Below are 23,459 nucleotides of genomic sequence, written 5' to 3'. Positions count from 1 at the left end.
GCATGCATATCTCCAAAAGAATGAGGAAAGAGAAGATGAGAGGAAAGAGAAGAGAGGATCCGTTGCATGTAAAAAAAAAAGAAAAGAAATATATTGACAAATGATTGAGGGGTAGAATGGGAAGAATAAAAAATTAAATATATTATTTGGTAAATATTAAAATATGGTATGTCTTTTGATCAATTCATAAATCTAATCTAAGTACGCTTTTGATATATTGTCAAAATATATTTGACCAAAATAATGATAATTTAAAAAATTAAATTTCTAAAATAGCCGAATGATTTGTAATTTCGATCAGTTCCATTTAACCTACCTTTAACTCATCCTACTCAAAAACGCCTACCCTAGGAATCATCACTTCTCCACCGTCCATCCTCAAATTCAACGGCCACGACAGGAGAACTTGGAGTCCTGGTTGTTTCGTTAACTTGTCCGTCGTATATAAGGGTTTCCTCACCTCATCGCTATGTTGTCTGTTGTTTGGCTTCGAGCCCTTTTCTTCCCGGCTCGCTTCTGGCTCACCGTCTTCGTTTCCGTCGGTAGGGAAGACCGCGAACTCTCTCCGCCCTCTTACTCCGAACAGAGACGCCTAGTGCCCCTCTTGCGCGAGCTTTCTTCACTTTGATCCTTCAATTACCGCTTTCAGATCGGGGCGACCGAATTGGACACGCCGGAGGAGGAGATCAGGGATTCACCTTTGTTCCACGTTTGATTTCTATTTTCTAGTAGACATAGGGCAAATAGGAGAGTTTGATCAGAGTGACCGGTTTTCTACGATCGGCTGCTTCATGGGTGGATGAAAGGGACGTAGGAGGAGGCCTTGATGGGTTCTCAGCTCAAGCGACCAAACGTTCCTCGAGCAGATCTGTGAGTTCCTTCCTCTTATCTGTATCGATAATTTGTGGGTTTATTATCTTTTGGAGATTCTACTATTTGGGTGGTCTGGCTGCTTCCTGTTTCTTTGTTTTTCTCTCATGGTTTCTATTTTTGCCCTTGTTGCAATTCTGATTTTTTTTAACACTTGTAGTCCGAGGAAAGTAGGGAAAGTTGTTTTGGTTATCTCATTCATTTTGTTTAGGATCTCTGTTTAGGTTTAGTATTCATGTTATTGCGATCATAAAAGGTAGAGGAATACCAAGAAAGCCCTGTTTCTTATGGCTGTTGGCTTTAAATTAGGAAGGTTATGATATGTGCTTAGATCTGTTGATTCAACGGAGTTTTTTTGTTTTTTGTTTTTCAGACTGGGGCAAACTCATATGGCACCAGCACCAGCAGCTGTAGGTAGTACTCCCAAGCTCACAACTAACGATGCCCTAGCATATTTGAAGGCCGTGAAGGATATATTTCATGACAAAAGAGAAAAGTATGATGAATTTCTTGAAGTCATGAAGGACTTCAAGAGTCAGAGGTTCAATTTGATCTCCTTAAACAATTTTAGTTTACTTTTCCTTTACATAATGACTCACACTGTTCTTTATCTTGGACTCCTTGCAGAATTGATACCAATGGAGTTATTTTGAGGGTGAAGGAGTTATTTAAAGGGCACCGTGATCTCATCTTGGGGTTTAACACCTTCTTGCCAAAGGGTTATGAGATTAAGCTACCAGAAGAAAAGAAACCGGTTGAGTTTGAGGAGGCAATTGATTTTGTTAATAAAATCAAGGTATGGAGGTTATAAAAGTTTATTCTAAAATAGGAATATTTTACTTAGTGTTATATACATCTTTGATTGCAGAACCGTTTTGAGAATGATGAGCATGTTTATAAGTCATTCTTAGATATATTGAATATGTACAGAAGAGAGAACAAGTCAATCCATGAGGTCTATGAAGAGGTAATTTTCTCTAAATTTGTATTATTTCTGCCAAATGAGATGTGTGATTTTAGCATTTAAGAATGAATATCTTGATAGGTAGCAGCCCTCTTTCAGAATCACCAAGATCTGCTAGAGGAATTCACACACTTTTTGCCTGATGCTTCAGCTATATCTGCTTCACATCACGGATATGCTGGTCGAGCATTTGGACGTCGAGATGACAGGAGCTCTATAATGTGTTCATCAAGGCATTTTCATGTGGATAAAGTATAGTCCTTGTCATCATAAATGCTATGTCTCTGAATTAAAAATGTTTAAAACATATTTGAGGCATTTTTGATATTGTTGCTGGACATTCTTATACACTACATCCCTACATTGCTTCTCACATTCCAGCAATGTTTATACACACACCCATCGCTTATCACATTTCAGCTATATGTATTTGCACACATACACATGTGCATGTGTTTAACTTAGCATTGATTTTTCTTTTAAATTAACCTCTCCTTTGTTTCCAACAGGTGAGAGTTTATACATCACATGATTGTGATAACCATGTTACGTGTGTTACAACAACTTAACACTGAACTTTTAAAAATTATCCTTTATTTCTAGCAGGAGAGAGCTTATACATCGCATATTGATAGTGATAACCATGTGTGTATCTGTTACAACTTAACACAATGTTTTAAAATTATTGTTTCCTTTATTTCTAGCAGGAGAGAGCTTACATATCATATGCTGATTGTGACAACCATTTGTGCGTGTGTTACAACTTAACATAATGTTTAAAAATTATTGTTTCCTTTTTTTTTAGCGGGAGAGAGCTTAACATCACAGGCTGATTGTGACAACTGTGTATGCATGTGTTATAACAACTTAACACTGAATTTTTAAAATTATCCTTTATTTCCAGCGGGATAGAGCTTATACATCACATGCTGATCGCGACTTCAGTGTCGATCGTCCTGAAATAGAGCATGACAAGAAGAGAAGGCGTCCAGAGAAAGAAAGGGATAGGAAGCCAGATAGTGACAGGAAAGATGATGAACGAGATGAGAAGGATTTGGAGCATGATAGTGGAGATTTAGATAGTATACAACATAGGCAAAAGTCTTCATTTCGAAGAGCTGATGATTCTATTGCTGAGCAGGTGCAGCCTGGAGCTGATGGTCCTGAGAACATTGACATGTATAGCATTTCATCTTCAATAATCGATGATAAAAATGCTTTGAAGAGTAAGTTGTTTATTATTTGTCAGTTGATTCAGATATCTTCTTCCATTACGCTGCATCTGCTTGCATATGGATTCTGATGTATTATTTCATAATTGTTCTGAATATTTCATCTTTTGTTCAACCTATTTGTGGCAGGTGTATATACTCGAGAATTTAATTTCTGTGAAAAAGTGAAGGAGAAATTGCATAGTGACACCTACCAGGAATTTTTGAAATGCCTTCACATATACAGCAAAGAGATAATAAATAGAACAGAGCTAAAGAATCTGGTAGGTTATTAATAGAAGTAATTATATGTAATGTGACCGTACCGTTCTTAAAAGGCTTTGAATAATACAACTATTTTGATTTGTGATAATCTGTCAAATATTGTTGTACCTAATTAATCTCTCCAGTTTATAAAATGAAACATATAATAATTGCACCTTTTCACCAAATAGCTCGAATATTATATTATTCATGTGATCCTTTAACAAGTTTTGTTAGCAACGTGATGCTTTGACAATTTGTGTAACTTGTTTGTTAGCGGCCTTGAAATATATAGAATAAGAGATATATTCTGAAAACTATGTTTGTTTACAGGTAAATGACATCCTTGGAAAGTATCCAGATCTTATGGAAGGTTTCCATGAATTTTTGGCCCATTGTGAGAATATAGGTGGGCCTATACATCTTTCTAATGCCAGTAGTCCATCCATTTTTTCTCTGTTTTGTGTAAATATTCTGGCCATATGGGCTGTTCTAATTGTACCATTTCTTGCAGATGGATTTCTTGAAGGGGTGTTCAACAAAAGTATGTCCAAAAATCTTGTCCTTATTCCTTGTTACTACTAGTTATTTTTCTGTTTTGTACTATGTATTCCTTATCCTAACTCAATACGTTTACAATGAAGGACACATGGCTAGACCTATTAAGATAGGGGATAAAGACAAAGAAAGGGACCAGGACATGGTTGAACGGGAAAAAGATGGTGAAAGGGAGAGAAACACTGAAAGGGAAAGAGTTGATAAAGCCATCTTGCAAAAGACTACTTTATTTACAAGCAAAGAAAAGTATAATTTGTGGAAACCAATTTCAGAGCTTGACCTTTCAAATTGCCAGCGCTGCACCCCAAGCTACCGCCTTCTTCCAAAAAATGTAATTTTTGTCCAAAAATCTGAGCATCTGTGTCAGCCTTTTACAATTTTGTCTAGTGTCACTTTATTTTCATGTTCATTTCTTTGATTGTTGCTTCACAGTATCCTATACCTCCCACTAGCCATAGAACTGAACTCGGAGAGTCAGTACTAAATGATGTTTGGGTGTCGGTGACTTCTGGAAGTGAGGATTACTCTTTCAAGCACATGCGAAAAAATCAATATGAAGAAAGCTTATTTAGATGTGAAGATGACAGGTATTGGCATAGATCCTTTCTTAGTAAAATTTCCTTCATTGTAGCCAAAGCCTCTTTGTAATTGTAAACGATGACTTGCTATTTTGGCTGTAATTTGTTCTTTGTCTCATCTTATTAACTCTGCACTCTGGTCATTGCGTCTTTGCATTCTCCATGATGCGAGTGCAGATTTGAGATGGATATGTTACTTGAATCAGTTAATACAACAACTAGGCGTGTGGAAGAATTGCTGGAAATGATGCAGGACCCTGTCAAATCAGAGAATCCTATTCATATTGAAGACCATCTTACTTGTTAGTATACATGTTGATTTGTAGATATCTTATTGTAAATTATCTCAAATTCCTTTTTTAATTTTTTTAATATGTTGGTTCAATTATGGTTGTCTCTCTTCAAATAGATCTGAATTTGAGATGCATTGAACGATTATATGGAGATCATGGTCTTGATGTCATGGATATACTACGGAAAAATGCTAGTCTTGCATTGCCAGTGATACTAACCCGCCTGAAGCAAAAGCAAGAGGAGTGGTCTAGGTGCCATTCAGATTTCAATAAAGTTTGGGCGGAAATATATGCCAAAAATTATCACAAATCACTTGACCATCGCAGTTTCTATTTCAAACAACAAGATTCAAAGAATTTGAGCACAAAAAGTATGTACATGTTTTCTTTTAGTAATTTTGAGTGTTGTAGATAAAATATTTCATTGACAATATTGGTTCTCATATTTTGAATAAGTGATACAATATATTATTATTTTTTTCATACTGATTTTGTTAACCCTGTTAGTATTTATGCTGTATTTTCTGGACAGTTTTATTGAGTGAGATTAAAGAAATCAATGACAAGATGAAGAAGGAAGATGACATTCTTCATGCAGTTGCTGCTAAAAATAGGCATCCAATCATTCCCAATATGGAATTTAAGTATGCAGATGTAGACATCCATGAGGATTTATATCAGATTATAAAATATTCAAGTGGAGAAGTCTGCACATCTTCGGATCAGTTGGACAAAGTCATGAAATTATGGAGTACATTTTTGGAACCCTTGTTGGGTGTTCCCAATCGAAATCAAATTGTTGATGGCCAAGATGTAAAATCAAAGAGACGGGCTGCCAAATCCGCTGTCACAGGTTTGGCTGAAAACAATGTAAGTCCTGGCACTACCAAGCAATGTAATGGTGATGGGAATAATTTACATGAACAAGCAGGTCCATTCAGAACTGGCTTAGTAAATGGAGATGGAACTAGTACCCATGATGTAGATCGAGGTGCTCACCGTGGTGAAAATCATGTAAATTCTAATCCAATACAAGTAAGAGTGCAGGACAATTCTATATCTGATGAAGGATCTCGGGCAGTTGTGCAAAATGTACCTGCAGAACATTTGCCAGGTGGCAATAATGTTGCAAGTAGAGCTGAAGTTCACCCTAGAACAAACCAGGAGAATACATCAGGTATCAGTTTAACTGGTAAGAAATTATCTAAAATTTGTTTTTTTTTCTTTTGATATCTGTTATTTCTCTTTGGAAGGGATTACTGCTGCATCTTTAAGAACAATGCATCTTGGAACAGAGATGCTAATGGAACATCAAGCAACTAGTGAACTTTTACCTTCTCTGGAGGTACTTTGACTTTTTTTTTGCACTGCTTTCTACTAAGATATTAAGGCCTATGGTTGGCATTGGGATGATAATAAAATTTTCTGACAAAGATGGTATTACACAAGTTGCTCTGATACAAAATTGCTGCAACACCAAATCAAGCCCTCAAATGATATATAAAATTGTGATGAAATTGAAGAACCAAAGGATAACTATATCACACTAAAAATAATTAATCAAAGGAAAGTTTAATTACTGAAAATTGAAAAATATTTAAAGATATGGCACTTTTATGAAAAGAAAAGTTTATTAATAAAAAAAGGAACAAGACACTGTTATTAATCAAAAACTAAAGAATACATTGAGACACTTATACACTCAATACATAACTAGAAGTCAGTAATTGAGTAATTGAGAAATATGATTATCCCAATAAATTCTTAGCAAATCAAAAGATACCTATGGAACTATTGCCAAATTAAAGACCATAACTTAGTTGAAGGATACCTAATCCTAAATTAAAAATTAGTAAAATCAATTAAAATTTGGAATTTTAACAGTGCCTATTCCTTGTTTGCATCAAATGGTTTATGTTTGCTGGGTCATATGTTGATGGTCATTGCTCTAATTTAATAATCATTTTTTGTATGCTTGATTAGCAATCCTATGTGTTGAAATTAAACCTTGATTTCATGCCTAAGGCCTTAATTTATAATTCGAGTTAGATTTCTAATTATTTTTTATTAATTTTAGATCAGGTTAGCTTAATTGACATTTTTAGTTAGATTTCTTAAACTATCCCTAGTTTCTAATTCATTTTCTTACCCAATAACCATAATAACCCAGTTTTTCTTGGCTTAGGCCAGGTATTTGGATAGGGTGTTTTGCTCACCCCTGCTAACAACTATGTTATAAATTTTGTTTACTAATTTAAGCCATTTTTTTTACTTGAACAATATCGCAAACAAAAATTATTTTCTATCAAATCAAACACCTCTTTTTTCAGATCCTAAAATTCTTTTCATCTGTGATTGAAAAAAAAACAAATTTGGGTGTGCTTTTAGAAAATGAGAAATTTAAGTATGCTTGTTGGAAAATCTGCCAAACTTAAATCCATTCACTTGGAAACTACCCCTAAAACCTCCTTATTTAGAGAAATTGACTTTTTTTACTCTTTATATTTTTTTATGACTTAAAATTAATTCATCTTTATGGAAAAGTGCTTATGGATTCGTGAGAGCGAAAACTATGCATAGAATGTTTTTCAAGTTGAAATGATTTTGGATTATTGAGGTATTTTTGACGCTCTTATAGCCCTACACTTTTCAAAATCATAAAATAGTTTATTCCTTAAGACTCCTTTGTACCTATATTTGTTTTTATTGTTGCTGTGTGAATAGTGTAGGTGATTTTGCAAAACAAAAGCATCTTGATGACCTAAACATGCCAAAACTAAAAATAAAAACATAATTTTGTTCCTTCTACTCCCAGTTATATTTGCTTTCATTTTATCATATGAGCTGTGTAGTGCCATCAAAGTGATTCTGCAACTTGGGACCAAAACACCTTGTCTCTGATTGTTAGAAATATAAAATGAGATGGATCTATACTCTTCAAAAATATGAAATGAGATCATATTTATGCTCCAGAAACCCGCAAATCCTACATCTGTTTTTACTTATTCATATGAACAATGTTTTGTTGTAAATTTACATTTGCAAAACCTACATTCATAAAAAAAATAGAAAATTACATTTTGATTTGAACTCCTAAGAAGTTATATTTGCTTTTGGTTCTATAATACTAGTAGTGTAGTTATTAGGGTGATCTTTTAGGGCCTGTTAAGACATTCGTGCCAAAAGCACCTTGATGACTCTTGACATGGTTTTGTCAAAAACATCTTGATGACTTGGACTTTTCAATAACATGAAATAAGACCATATTTCTTTTCTTTGGACTTTCATAAATTTATATATGTTTTATTTCTTCTTGGACTCTCATAAATTCATATATGCTTTTATTCCTTCCATATGAGTAGTGTAAGGCGTGTTTTCGCAAAATAATAATAATAATAATAATAATAATAATAATAATAATAATGATAATAATAATAATAATGATAATAATAATAATAATAATAATAATAATAATAATAATAATAATAATAATAATAAACAACTTTAGAATGAGCTCATATTGGTGCTTTATTGATTTTTAGGTATATATATGCTTCTGTTTCCTTTATTTTTGCCATACGAACAGTGTATCACTATCAAGGTCAAACTGTTTTTGCATAAACACACTGATGACAATACCTTGATGCCCAGCACTTGTTAAAAACATGAAGTTATATTTCTTCTCTTCAACTTACAGGAAACATATTTGATTTCACTTTTTACATATGAGCAGTGGACCATCAAGGTATAAAAACATGTTGGCTTGCATTTGTTAAAAATATAAAATGAGATCATATTTCTACTGTTTAAACACATAGAAATGTATATTTGCTGCATTTCTTCTATCAAAGAAGTGTAGGTCCATCAAAGTATTTCTGCTTAAAATTTTTGATAGTTGTGTTTATATTAAAAGCAAAAAATCACGTTATATTTTTGCCTGTTGATCTCTTTAGAACCCATGTTTTTTCTTGCCAGGACACCTCGATAGTCTACAATTTAATATTTTAACTCAAAGTTGTTCTTTCTAACTCGAAAAAATTGGAATATATTTCTTGAAACTCCTGTGAAGCCATTGATATATTTTTTTAAGAAAAAAAGTTGGTTTGATCTATCAAGCTGATTTTTCAAGTCTATCAAGATGTATTTGCAAAAACACCTTGATGATGAGAATTTTTAACTAAAATGTTATTCTTTTCAACTAAAACATTGAAATATTTTCTTGAGTCTCTTAAGAACTTTTTGCTATAATTATTTAACCAAAAATGAATTTTTGTTTGGTCCATGTGTACTTTCAACCCAAAGTTGTATCTTCAACATGAAAAAACTGATTATTCTTCTTGAGACTTTCAAGAAGCCTCTGGTATAATGTTTTGGCCAAAAAGAAGTATTTTTGGGTCACACCTTACAGAAACACTTCAATGAAATTTGTTTCAATTCGATTTGAGCAATTAAAATGATTAAAATGCTTAATTTCAACAAACTAGGAATGTTTTTGGTCAAATTTCCCAATGTGCACATCTAAGTTTAGTATATTTTCCAATGACCTCACTTAAGTTTTCCCTTTTCCCAAATCATGCACCATATTTCAATTTTTCATAAATCACAAAGGGTGTTTTGGAGATGTTAAATGGGGCAATGCTTGATTTGGCAAGTATTGGCAAAAATGACAAGGGTTCCTGCTTTAGGAAAAAAAATGAAACTTAAGTATATCTGTTGGGAAATTTGCCTATTGTTTTTATTTAAAGTGGATACAAGATGCCTGAATATTTGATAATTGGTTTTAGTACAACCATAGAAGAAATTCAGATGTGCCTGAAATTTCAAGAATAAAATATTGCTGCTTATGCTCAATGGCGTAAAAGGATTCATACATAGGGGTGTCAAAAATGAACCCGACCCGACGACCCAACCCGAGTCGACCCGAAAAAAATCGGGTTCGGGTTGGGCATTTTCGGGTTCGGGTCGGGTTCGGGTTGGAGGGTTGGAGAGTAAAAAAATTTCGGGTTGGGTCGGGTTGGGTTCGGGTTGACCCGGGTTGACCCGGGTTGGCTTAAATATAGGGTTTTGTGGGTTTTTTTAGAGTTAAATCAAATTTTATTTTAAAAATTTAGATGTTTTTATGTATATTAATATCATGTTTGTATGATAATGATGGAATATTGAGATAAAAGTGAAGAATTATAGGGAAAATAGCCCAAAAAAGTCGTTTTGAATCGGATTTTCGGGTTATATGGGTCGGGTTGATCGGGTTGGTCGGGTTCGGGTTCGGGTTGAGGTGTTTTGGGTTGAACTCGGGTTCGGGTTGGGTTAAAAAAAAACCCGACCCGACCCACCCGAATTGACACCCCTATTCATACAGCCGACCCCACCTAGTGGGAAAAGGCTTGGTTGTTGATGTTGTTGTTGTTGTTGCTTATGCGATATCTCTCTAGTCGTCATCTTCACTGCATGTAGATAAAACTTGCCTAAATATTTGGTAATTGTTTCTGGTATATTTATGATTGATCATCACATCACAAATTTCATATGTACCTGAAATGCCTAGCCTATGATTCATGAAAATTGCCTTTGGATGAACCTATTATTTGAGTTGGCATCTGATCCTGTTTTCTCAGTCATATTCTCCAACAGGAAACAATGTTTTTCTTTTTTTATTTTTTTGAAAAAAAACACAAGGAAGACTTTTTTGGGCTGTTCTCAGCGCACAACTTTGACAAGTTACCTTCAACATTCTATAACATCATCATCATAGTCACCATCATTATCAATTCATTATAATCATTCTAACCATCACTGTTGTCATCATCATCATTGTTACCATTGTCTTTAGGTTGTGTTAGTTTCAAATATATGGAATCGACTACATGATTTGCATCCCTTCATTAAAATTTATCCTTAAGTTTGACTACCAAAAAAATCTGTCCCCCCATTTATCATCTCTTGAGACTTCATCTAATTGCTTCTGGTAGAAATAATATTGATCTTACCTTTTCATCTTGGCATTCTCATCTGTGCTATAGGTTTATACTTGAGTTTTCTTGCTGTGTAATATTTTTTTCTAATAAAGTATGATGGATCATACCATAGTATCATAAAAAATACTTCATCTAGGAGTACATAATGATCGCACAAAACTTTCATCTTCATTTCTTCCATCAACATTTAATCGTATAATGTCAATGAAAAAAATAAAAAACTAATATAGTGCTTATGACCCCTTGCTCTTTCAAGTGAACTTTCATGTCTTACAGATAGGAATTTCATCTAAACTCACTGTTGTTCTTTATGCGCTAGGTTGGACATTCGGGAAAGCCAGGTATATCAGCAAATGGTGGTGTTACTGTGGAATGCAACAAAAATCTTAGGCGTGAAGGTTCTGCTTCCCTTGATAATCTCAAAATTGAAAGAGAAGAAGGTGAATTGTCACCAACTGGAGATTTCGAAGAGGATAATTTTGTGGCTTTTGAAGATGCTGCTGTAACTACAGCAACTGAGCAGAAGAATACTTCTAATGCTGAAGTTGATGATGAGGATGAAGAAAGTGCTCAACGGTCCACTGAGATCAGTGAAAATGCATCAGAGGCTGGTGAGGATGCATCAGGCAGTGAATCTGGCAATGGTGAGGAATGCTCCCATGAAGATCGTGAGGAAGATGATGATGCAGAGCATGACGATCAGGATGCAAAGGCTGAAAGTGAGGGCGAGGCTGATGGAATGATCGAGGTGCACGATGCTGATGGGGAAATTACATCATTACCATACTCAGAAAGATTTATTAACACAGTGAAACCTCTTGCGAGGCATGTGCCTGCAACATTACATGATAACCATGATACATCCTCCTGTATATTTTATGGAAATGATTCATTCTATGTGCTGTTTCGGCTTCATCAGGTTAGACAATCTATAGTTTGAGTTTTTTTGGCCCATGTTTGCAGGACACTATGAATGTGCTATCTTCACTGCAGATATTGTATGAAAGGATTTTATCCGCTAAGACTAACTCATCAACTGCTGAAAATAAATGGAGAACCTGTAAAGATTCAAATCCTCCTGATCTATATGCTAAGTACTGACACAGGATAACCATATTTGCCATTTATTTTGGTTTTACAGATTCCTATGCATACAAGTCTTTACACTATGACTTTGCAGATTTACTAGTGCTTTATACAATCTACTTGATGGTTCCGCTGACAACACCAAGTTTGAAGATGATTGCCGTTCTATCATAGGAACTCAGTCTTATGTTCTTTTTACATTAGACAAGCTAATCTTTAAAGTCATTAAACAGGTACTGTTTTTTGCATATAATAATAAATGTTTCTGAAAGCGTTATCCCTCTATCTCAAAGCATATAGAAATTGTTTGTTTTCAGCTTCAAGCAATAGCCTCAGATGAGATGGATAATAAACTTCTCCATCTATACTTGTATGAAAAATCGAGGGCAGGGAGGTCTTTTGATGTAGTTTATCATGAAAATGCTCGGATACTTTTGCATGATGAGAACACATACAGATTTGAATGTGTGAGTTGTTTCACCTTCCGTCAATATGTTCAGTTTCAAATTTTCACTTGTATTTTCATTTTCATTTTGTACTAACTGAGGTTGGTTCTGACAATGAAATTTTGTTTGTGCTGAGAGAAGTCATCCTTTAAAGCATTGAATGAAATAGAAGTCTCGTGTAAAATATTTCATTATAAAGAGTCGACACTTAAAACATAATAAAATAGTACTCTTTTAACAACTAGACTTACAATAGATAACAGTGTTGAATTGTTTTTTATTTTATTATTATTATTATTATCATACTATTATTTTTTTTGTTCCAGATTTCTCAATCTTCAGATGTGATCCGACTATCAATCCAGCTAATGGATTATGGCCATGAAAAACCTGAAGTTACGGCTGTCTCAATTGATCCCAACTTTTCTTGTTATCTATACGGTGAATTTCTCTCAAGTGTCTCAGTTAGGAAAGGATTACATGGTGCCTTCCTGCGAAGGTAAAAATGGACACATCATATTTGCATACAGTAGTCAATGTTTTGACTGGACAGTGCTTTGCAGGAATAAGCGTAAATATGGAAGTGCTGATGAGTATTCCACTACTTGCAAGGCTATGAAAGGAATTCAAGTACTCAATGGTTTGGAGTGCAAGGTATCTTGTAGTTCGTCTAAGGTACTTCATTGAACTTTCACAAGCTTCAAGTTCAATCTCTCGTACTATTTAATCTGTAAATTTGATTATTTAGGGGTTATTTATGGTTCGGTTTCCCAGGTGTCTTATGTTCTAGATACAGAAGATTTGTTGTTCCGAGTGAGAAAGAGAAGACGATACTCAAGTAGAGGGATGATATTAAGTAACCAAGCACACTCTGTACAAGTAAATGATTCTAAAGTACAGCGCTTCCATAATTTCATATCCAGTTTCATGACGAGTTCCTAACACATTTTGACACGTGGTATGATTTTTCTGTCATAATGAGGAACTTGTATTTTCTGTTTTTTTTGTATGCATGTGTTGGCATTGTCTGGTTGCCTCAGGAATGTCTGTAAAGTATTCATCAGTTATTAAAATATGGTTGAAATATGAGGAAAAAAAAGCAAATTTGTCAATATATCGATGATCGATTATCCCATAATGATAATTACATTGAATTTGCCTTCATATCTTAGGTGGGCTCTGAAGTAGGTCAAATACACCAGCAAGCTTGATGGATCTTCTCGGCTGCCTGCTTTCACTTCCTTGCTCGTTTCCAGATAACATATGGTTGCATTTCTGGTACTTATAACAGCATATAAGCATTATTCTAGTTTTTGTTTCTTCCATCACAAACTTGTACATATGCAACCTCTAACTTTATTCTTATATGATGCATACTTTACTCCCACTTTGTTAACATGTGGCTAGTCTACACGGGCAGATATGTAACATCCTGATGTAAAATGTTTATTCTTGTAGTGAGTATAGGTTCCTATTTAAATTATAGTCTGTTACGTTAAGCACTTCAGGTGCTTATGTTTGTTCAAGTTGACGTAGGTTCAGGTTGGCAAGATAAACTATTGTTTGCTTTCTACATTTGTCTTGTAAATTTTGGGTCACGTAGAAAAGTCTCTTGACTATTCATCTTTTAGGGGGGCGTTTTATATGATGAAAGAAAATCAAAATAGACAGAAATTAATAAAATGGTTTAGATTAGCATTTTTTTCCCTTCTTTTCTTTTAGGAAATAAATTTTTTCTTTCATTTTTTATATTCTGTTGGATTAAATGGAAAATTCACTGTGTGCAATGAAATTTAGGGGGCGTTTGGTTTAGGAGAATAGGAGTGGGGAATGAGAATGAGAATTATTGATTGTCATTGTTAATGTTTGGATTATAGGAATAGGAATGTAAATAAGGGAATGAATCCTTGAAATTGAGTAATAACTCATTCCCATGTACCTCCCCTTCAATGAGTCATTACCCTATTTTTATCAATCAAAATATTTCCTTATTCCAAAAATACCCTTGACCTAAAATTAAAATTTTCTTCCTTAATACCAAATATCAAAATATATTTATTTATTTTTTCTTTCATATCACTTCTCTTTCATTGTTCTCTCTCATCATATTTTCTCTTTCATCATTTTATCACACACTTTCTCTCTCCTATCACATTCTCTTTCCTCTTTTTTTTTCATTACACTTTCTCTCATCATACTTTCTCTTTCCTCAATCTCTTCCATCGCACTCTCATCATACTTTCTCTTTCATCATACTTTCTCTCTCCTCAATCTCTCCCATCACACTATCTTTTCTTTTTTTTTCTTATCACACTTTCGCTTTCATCACACTTTCTCTCTCCTCAATCTCTCTTGTCACACTCCCTCTTTTTTTCCTCAACACACTTTCTCTCTCATCATACTTTCTCTCTCCTCAATCTCTCCCATCACACCACTGCTCTCTTTTTTCCTCATCATACTTTCTCTCTCCTCAATCTCTCCCATCACACCACTGCTCTCTTTTTTCCTCATCATACTTTCTCTCTCCTCAATCTCTCTCATCACACTCTCTCCCCTCATTTTTCTCATTACATTTTCTCTCTTTTCATCCTCTCCCATCATACTTTCTCTCACATCATATTTTCTCTCTCATCTTCTCTCATCATGATCTCTCCTATCAGACTCTCTTTTCTCATTTTCTCTCATCACACTTTTTCTCTCTTCATTCTTTGTCATCACACTTTCTCTCTCATCAGACTTTCTCCTTCATCATTCTCTTTTATCATATTTTTCTCTCACATTCATCTTTCTCTCACATCTAATTTTTTTTCTTATTTCCCTTTAAGGGTAAAAAAGAAAATTTTGATTTATTCCGATAGAAAATATGCAACTAACCAAACATTGCTTTTAAGAGTGATATTCATGTCCATACTCATTTCTATTCCACAATACAATGATTATCATTCCGATTCTTATTCCTAGGAAAGAACCAAACGCCCCCTTAACTTTAAACTTAAAATTTTAATGATATTTTATAACTCAACTTTCAATATTTCTTAAAAGGTGCATTATATTTTCCTTTTTATTAAAGGGCACATTTGATTCTCAAAATATTTTTTTTCCCTAAATAGCTTCTAAATATTATCCGAGCTACGAGGCACTGTCTGAAACATTGTCAAGTAATGATTTACACGCATTGTTTACCGTTCAAAGAATTATTTGGATTGGATAGCAATCCAAAAAAGGGCGAAGAAGAGAGGACTGCTTGGCTTTAGGCATCAGCAAACGTTGAAGATTTTGAAGATAACATCGAAAGGTCCTTTTCGGTTTGATGCAGTGGGCAGTTGAGGTTATTGAATCACCATTTGCCATTTATTATTGTCAATGCTATTACATGTAGATTTTATTCCCACTGTATTTTGATTCTATACAAATCTACATTTTTTTGTTGGCTAATTAGGGTTTAATATTCATATTTTTACAACAGTAAGAAATTATACTACACATCTTGGAAAATAACACTGGGAGGTTGTCTCCGTTGCCGTGCATCTCAGTAGTTGAGGTTTAGGTCTCACCATTTATGGTATTTATTCTCCTCAACGCTTTCACATATAGGTTTTTTTTAGCTTACATCGGGTATTCAATTTATGCCGATTAATCCAGGAGTGATCAGTCCGGATCAATGAAAATTTTTCAACGACTACAAGGATAAATCGAAAATGAACGATCCATCAATTCAGTGTTCTCAAGCTCCATTAAAAAAAATTCATTCATTAAGTCGTCGATATTAAGATTTGATCCTTAAATACATGAGAAATTTAAAAAGTAGTGGTATGGACCATTGCTTACTCGAGTTACTATCTAGGATTTACTATTTAGTGCCAATGTATTTCGTTTTCATAGAATGTATAATTTAATGTTATTTTTGGACATGTAGTTAGTACATTATACTGCATATCTTTGAATATCTCTTAACTATTTTAACTGCCCAAGAATGTGTAAAAAGCAAAGTTAGTCTTCATGATTAATTACGTTGCATTAAGGTTTAGTTGTTAAAATTCTATCATCAATGTGCATTTAGCACTCCTCTGATCTGGTCCATTCTAAAGACAAAATGCTTGCATTGAGTGTCATAGATCTTCACTTCAATTCTCATCCATTGTCTTGCCTTCCTACAATTCAGTCTCATTAAGTCATCATATGTGTACCTTGAACCAGTCCATTTAAGAGTTTAAGTTATTGTGAAACATCTATCTCATAGATGAGTTTTGACCCAGACTTATTGATGGAGCTTGAGACCTTGTATGTTGTTTAGGTTGAAACCTTGTACTGCGGATGATTCGACTACCTTGAGTCAAACCATACTCCCAAACTCTTGAATTATGATGGCAAAAGGTAATTCGTTCAGCCCAGCGTCTCCGTCAATCTATTCTCATATTAATACGGAAGAGATAAATCATGAATGACTACTAACCTTGGGTAGTTGAATAGCATGAGGAGGGTAGACACTCGGCTAATAGTCAGGATTTAACTCTCGGGCCTCATGATTGTAATACCATCATATACTAGCCAACTGGCCCTCGCAAAAAGACCCCTAAACTCCTGAATTATGAGTATCAGTGTGGAGGTGGAGAATCAGTTTCAAAAAAAGTAGCGTCTATGGCTTTATGCACAATGGCATATCTAGATCTATAGACTTTTGATTTATTGTAGATAGCACTTTTATGATTCAATAGTAAGAAGGCTACCCTTAATGAAGTGAAATATATCGTGGAGCTGCCTTGTTCAAAGCAGCTCCACATTGGAGCTGTTTTGATCAGACTAGTGCCAAAAGAGAAACTGATTCACTAACTTTTTATGATTTCCAGAGGCTGTGACTACTTTTTGTAAGGCATATTTCTCGACCAAAAACTGATTATGGAAGAAGCTCAACCTTAAAACGTAAAATCTCCTCTAGCTGTTTTGATGAAAGGTCTAGGCAGTTACACTTCAGAGTTTCTTTTTTATTTAAAATATAGCTACACCTATGAGATGCTTTGTTCAACACATATCCAGCTTGGCGCTCATTTGTGCAGTTTAGCTCCACCTTATAGGTTTTTTTTGTTTAAATTAATAAGTCTAAATGGGTTACGCAAATGAGCAGTTTAGCTCCACCTTATAGGTTTTTTTTGTTTAAATTAATAAGTCTAAATGGGGTACGCAATTAAAAGACGTTGAATTTTTTTTGTTAGAGTAGGTGCCATGTAAGTCAACTGTTGGCTAGGGCTTTATTGACTTTTGTAAATAAATAACTTTTATTTTAATATAATTCAATTATGTTTGATATTACTTTATCTTTATACTCATGCCATATGCATAGATAAAGTTCTTGAATATACTATAGTGAGATGTGATGGTACATATAATGATCATCATAAAATGCATCAATATTCACTGTATATTCTAAATTTGCTCCTAGTCGATTGGGTCGTCTAATAAACAAGGATAAGAGGCTGCTTGAGCTAGAGACTAGTATCTGTGATGTAGTGCACCATGTTTCATTGGTAAGGATATAGAGATGTTCAAACATACAGATGGGTGATCATATGATGAGTTCATCGAACATCCCTCACACAGACTTTTCAATTGGTTATCATTTATCGAGTGGATAAGTCTTTGGTTATGGTTGTACACTAGTAGTCCATATGACCCGGGACAATGCTGGGACTCTATATGCTGGGGCTGCACTTTGACTCATTTACTGACTCTATTAGGGTCATAAGGTAGTGAGATTGAGTGTAGTAACGAAACATATAGGAGTTAGTGTATTGTAGTCGAGAATTCACCACACACCTACAGGTGTGGATATCATATGTAATATATTATTTTATAGTGTATAAAGTCTCTGATCAAAGCTGTAAGATGTACTTCAGGAAAGGATTTTCCTAATTACACATGCGATATCACTATAAGATATATCACATGATTACCGAATTAATATACAATCCTCGATGTACCAATAGTTGTAGATTCGACCGGGATATATGTGATGAAGGAACCAGACTGTATATTAACCATAATTGATTGGTTCTTGTAGGCACTATTCAGTGATACCTAGGGAATCATGTGGTGGTGCTGCTAGACGCTCTTACCATGATTCATTGGGTGTTAATCAGAATTAGTTCTGACATCCTATAATTAAAGAGTTTATCATAGGATAGAGCTATTAAGGGTATGCTCGAATAAATGACAAGTATAGTCCTGAATCACAAGGAGTTGTCAACCCATGGCTAGTTGTATCCCTGAACCATTGAGGGTCACACAAATATTGATTTTCCTATTTTCCGTTGAAAGTAAAATTCAAGTAGTTGAATTTAGCGAATAAAGTTTGATGTGATCAAATAGTGTGTTGAGGAATAAAGTTTGATATGATCAAATGTTAAATTGATTTTCAATCAATGAAAAAAGGAGAGTGGAAGAGTTCCGCACAAAGTATATAAATTAGATTTATATTATTGTAATAACGAACAAGTGTGTTTGTCACGTCAACGATATTGGATCATTGATATGATTACAATGGACTCGTATTATTGGGTTCTAGAAATATTCTAAAAATCCAATAGGTAAAGATGGAAGAGATATTATGGAAGAGATATTGGACTTTAAAAGTTCATGTCAAAAAAAAAAATATAATATATTAATATTTACATCAAGAGGAAATACAATTACATTAAATATTGCATCATCATGAAATAAAATAAATAAATAAAAAGGAAGGAATTTCATTTCAACGGGAAGTGAAATCAAGAAAAAAAAATAATTAATTTTATTTTTTTCTTTTTCCTTATCCTCCATTTTCCTACTCACCCATTAACTCCACGAGGCAGGATTTTCTGGACCACTTTTTGTAGTCCAGGGGATGTACCATTTGTATTTGTGGCCGGATTGTAGTCGCGATCCGGCCATAAATTGTTGCGATATCTTCCTGGGTTCAACGTCCCCATCAGGTGATAGTTTTTGTTCGGAGCGGGCGGTCGGAGGACGTCCGGAGGACACCCTCGCTCGTCGTCCGATAACCTAGCCACTTATCCACCACCGGAGGCCTCCGACCACCCGCTCCGAAAAAAAATTATAACCTGGTAGGGACGATGAACCCAGGAAGGGATCGCAACAATTTACGACCGGATCACGACTACGATCCGACCACAAATATAAGTGACATATCCCTTGGATCACTTTTTGTGGTCTAAGAGATCTGTGCTCTTAACTCCACTAACACATGAAATGAACTCCATGTTTTTTCTTTTCTTTTTGGAGAAGAACGAATGGGGATTTACTTCGTTTTTTTAGTAGTGGAGGCTGGTGAGTGAAGCTTTTGAGTTAATTCGTCTCTCGGTGAAGAAAAGAAATACGGCAGAAACAAATTTGTTGAGTGCTTGCAAAATTCAGACACAAGCATTCTTCCTCAACTTGGAGTTTGGGCAGCTACATTTTCACTTCTCCTTGATAATTTAGGTAGCCACTCCTATAAGAAAGGAGATAGAGATCTTCTCCCTCTCTTCCATCGAAAAGTCCCATTTCTTTGTTGTTGCTTCTCCTCTTCGAGAAACATTATTGCCGCCCACCTTCTTGCAGAATTTTGGAAGACGTAGTCCCTTATTGAAGACTATTAGACAACCCCTTGCGAAGGGATAATTGGACAACCCCTTCCTCATCTTCGAGGAAGACGTTTTGATCGTCTTGACGAAAAATGACACTTGATCTCTAGTGTGATCAAGTGTTGGAAAGAGAACTCCGATCGTGAACTAGATTAGACGAAGGAAGTACGAGCTCGGAACAACAACAAAGAGTATTTCACTACAACCGGAATAGTTGGAGTCATCCCCAAACACATGTTGTTTGGAAGATATGTTTATACTTATATTATGATTCATATGTATATTGATGCATGTGTTAATAGTTTTATTTAGGTTATGCTTAAATGATCTAATATATTTATTTTAGATAGTTTAGCGTGTCTAAATAAAATGATTAACTGAGCATTATATGAATCAATCACATGATAATTTATCTTTGTTATGCTTTTAGGATCTTACTTATATGGTTAGATTGTAATGCATGCTTAGATAAAGATCATGTTTATATATTTTTTAAAAATCATACGAATACTCCTTTGATTTAATTGTTAAATCATAAATAAAAATTTTAAATTTCCGTTGTGCATAGAAGTGTAGAAACATGATCACCGAATTTCGAATTCGGTTCCAACATTTTTGCCGTTTGTCGCGAGTTCTTCCTGATTTACTTTGGTGGCCGGTGGAAAAATTTCGTAGGGCTGAGTTGATTACCCTTAGGACTAGTCAATGAGACTAACAAGTTTATTATTATTTTTAGTTTAAATCAACACGCCCTCAGGGCATAGTTGAGTTGGTTATCATATGATAGATTTATAGAAATGGACAATGGTTGATTCCCGACGAAGCTAGCAAAAATATCCTCCCATGTGGTGACCTGCTTGATTTCTTGATTTACCTATCTACATATGACTATGGGGCCAACCATGTGGGGCGTCCGGGCTCAACGTATGCCTTTTTGTAGAAATTTTTTTAAATCAACACCCAAAATAGAAATGATCGTGACACCTTAGAACCTTTCTAGGATACCATCACTAGCTTTTTTGCACTCCCCTGATCTATCCATGTCGAAATTTTCTAGGATACCATCACTAGCTTTCTTGCACTCCCCTATCTATCCATGCCGAAATTTTTGGATATATGAAGTAGTAGAGACTTCACTGTGTTTTGACCCACAGCCATTAATAGACTTAGGTATATGTCTATTTTTGACCAAAATTAGTTTTATGTGTTCCTTCCACTCTCCCGAGTCTTAGCATTCCATAAAACTATATTACTCAGGACCCCAATCATTGTGTACAACCATTTAAAAAAGATCAGGCTTTGTGCCATTTGGTACACTATCATATCTTGACCTACATCTTTTTGAATCACTCTGGTACACCAACTCTAGCTTCCATTTAGTCCCCTGATTTTGTACATGCCAAACTTTCAATATTCATGTATCAATAGGGTTATTAACAAGTTTTGATCAAAATCTATCAATGGCCAGTCTAATTATACCCTAACCTAGTTTAATGTGTTTCTTCCACTCCCCTAGTCTCACATTGCTCAAAAACTACTTGTTCATGAACCCTATTACTATGATGAACTAATTAAAAAAAAAAAAATCAGGTTTTGTGCCCTTTAGCACAGTGACATATTTTGACTACTAAGAGGTTACATAGAAACTGATGCAGTAGAAATTCACCGCCACATCAAAAATTGATGATAAACTTCCTCTCATGATGAGATGATCCTACATAGATTAACATGCATTAGAGGGTGTCGGAAGTCATCCTGCCAATACCCCTAAGATGCTTAAGTCAACGTCGGTGGTATGGAAGGAATAAATCATTAAAAATAAAGAAGAAGCAAATTAGTGTTAGAGTTAGGGTTTCATACTAGGCATCCCTTCATATTATTAATTGGACATTTATAGAGAAGCATGCTATGAAACCCTAACGGGTTATTAGATCTTGGGTTTGCAGATTACGTGTCGTGCACTAGTGGGTCATTGTTACTTGAGGTACTACTGGTCCCCCCTTCTAGTTAGATTGAGGAACAAAGTCAAATGAAGTCTGATTCAAGGGGTTCAGGATGTTATCCTGAGTATGGAGCACAGGGTGCTCGAGCTGCCAAGCTATCGACTTGTCGAGCTATAAGAGTGTCTTGGTGAGTTGAATTATGGAGTTGGATCACTAAGCTGTATTAGGTACTCAGGATGTTGAATACTCAGGAGTGACTTTAAAGGCTGAATTGTGTTGGGCATTCAGGAATGCAACCCGGATAGGTTGAGTTGAGCTGTATGAGATTCATTTCAAGCTATCTAACCAGAGAAGCTATGTAATCCAATCTACTTTCCATTCTATATTGCTTCATACCTGAAACATAGGTCTCATTAACTCCTTTGGTAACCATTGGTCTACCTCTAGACTGTTAAAAATATCATCCATGTTTGTTCACCAGATTTGAAGAAACAAGTCACTACAGGAGGTCTTGGTCACACGTTGAAATAAAAAGATACACGAAAAAGAAATACACAAGAATTCAAAGAACAATTGAAAGATTATCAAACACCATTAATATTCCTTGGCAACGACACCAAAATTTTAAAGGAAGAGTAAAGTTGTGAGAAGCTTTGTCTTAAAGAGTGATTCTAGGACTTTGGTTTCACCGCGACTATCCTTAATATTATGATCATGATCTCTCTTTTACCTTAATGTTGATCAAGCTTGATGCTTGTCTATTCTAAGGTAATTGATGCTCCCTTTTGAGTTTTCATTGATGTATCTACCCAAATGCAATCCTTATCATCGCAGTAGCCATACTAGGGTGATCGCTTTTGATTGGAGGCATTTGTCACGAGAACCCCACAATCCCCTAGACCGTTACTGTTACTTCATGATGTTAAATCAAGGTAGACCTCTTACACTTTGTGATAGCCAATGGAATTCTTGGGATGGTTTAGAGTACTTTTGTTAACAACCCCTCAAGTCTAGTTATCATAGGTCTAGGATCGGAGTTTGCCTTTCGATTCTTCCTCCTCACCCTAGAATATGTGCTAATGTATGTTAAGATCTATTAACATGTTAAGTACGCTAACAACTAAATCAAGGATCAACACATTATGCAATAAAAGAGATAAGTATAAACACACAAATATTAAGTCAATGTCAAGTTGCTTCCTAATCCTAAAATTAAGGAAACTACTCAATGGAGATGAAGATACAAGTCGAAAACATGGAATTATGCATACTACAACTCAAATGAAAGAGAGAAGAGTAAGAAGGCTCAGTCGTAGGTGTCGATGCTGTCTTCGAAAGATATCCTAGCCTCCTCAGTGGATGGAATCCTTGCGACTCCTTGGAAGACGACTCTCTTCTAGGATTCCTTATCATGGGAAACCCCCTTATCCTTAAACATATGCTCCCTTAGTCCTTTTATAGACTCTAAATCCTTTCAATTTTTGTATGACTTTCCTAAAAAATAGGGGTGCTACCATCATGCCACAACCATATTGGGAAGTATGGTCTATCCCTGTGGCACTCTGGACAGTAACAGTTAATTGAACATGATCATGTTAAGGGATACAGTTAGACCATGTTCAGTGCTGGAATCTCCTCAACGAGCATCAGTGCAA

General features: G+C 35.0%; 1 protein-coding gene across 1 annotated transcript; it reads left to right on the top strand.

The window, feature by feature from the left end:
- The first annotated feature begins 477 nt into the window (after nucleotides 1-477).
- On the top strand, nucleotides 478-13,725 carry LOC122042879 (paired amphipathic helix protein Sin3-like 4). Its single transcript, XM_042603259.1, has 23 exons — nucleotides 478-870; nucleotides 1,244-1,411; nucleotides 1,498-1,666; nucleotides 1,739-1,837; nucleotides 1,916-2,086; nucleotides 2,739-3,060; nucleotides 3,196-3,329; nucleotides 3,643-3,718; nucleotides 3,824-3,853; nucleotides 3,954-4,198; nucleotides 4,300-4,454; nucleotides 4,623-4,747; nucleotides 4,855-5,109; nucleotides 5,271-5,915; nucleotides 5,992-6,083; nucleotides 11,033-11,632; nucleotides 11,707-11,807; nucleotides 11,894-12,032; nucleotides 12,117-12,266; nucleotides 12,572-12,744; nucleotides 12,809-12,920; nucleotides 13,020-13,203; nucleotides 13,418-13,725. Exons 1-22 carry the CDS (start codon nucleotides 827-829, stop codon nucleotides 13,185-13,187), a joined length of 4,173 nt encoding a protein of 1,390 aa, XP_042459193.1. The 5' UTR covers nucleotides 478-826; the 3' UTR covers nucleotides 13,188-13,203; nucleotides 13,418-13,725.
- Nucleotides 13,726-23,459: the final 9,734 nt, after the last annotated feature.

This window comes from Zingiber officinale, chromosome 2A (genome assembly GCF_018446385.1).
Source record: "Zingiber officinale cultivar Zhangliang chromosome 2A, Zo_v1.1, whole genome shotgun sequence".
Classification (NCBI taxonomy): domain Eukaryota; kingdom Viridiplantae; phylum Streptophyta; class Magnoliopsida; order Zingiberales; family Zingiberaceae; genus Zingiber; species Zingiber officinale.
The sequence above is the reverse complement of the archived record's forward strand: the minus strand, read 5'-3'. Positions and strand labels throughout refer to the sequence as shown.

Coding starts and splice junctions, on each gene's coding strand:
- LOC122042879 (XM_042603259.1), top strand. CDS start 827: ATGGGTTCTCAGCTCAAGCGACCAAACGTTCCTCGAGCAGATCT. Junction 11,633..11,706: donor TGCTGTTTCGGCTTCATCAG/GTTAGACAATCT, acceptor TCTTCACTGCAG/ATATTGTATGAAAGGATTTT. Junction 12,921..13,019: donor TATCTTGTAGTTCGTCTAAG/GTACTTCATTGA, acceptor TCGGTTTCCCAG/GTGTCTTATGTTCTAGATAC.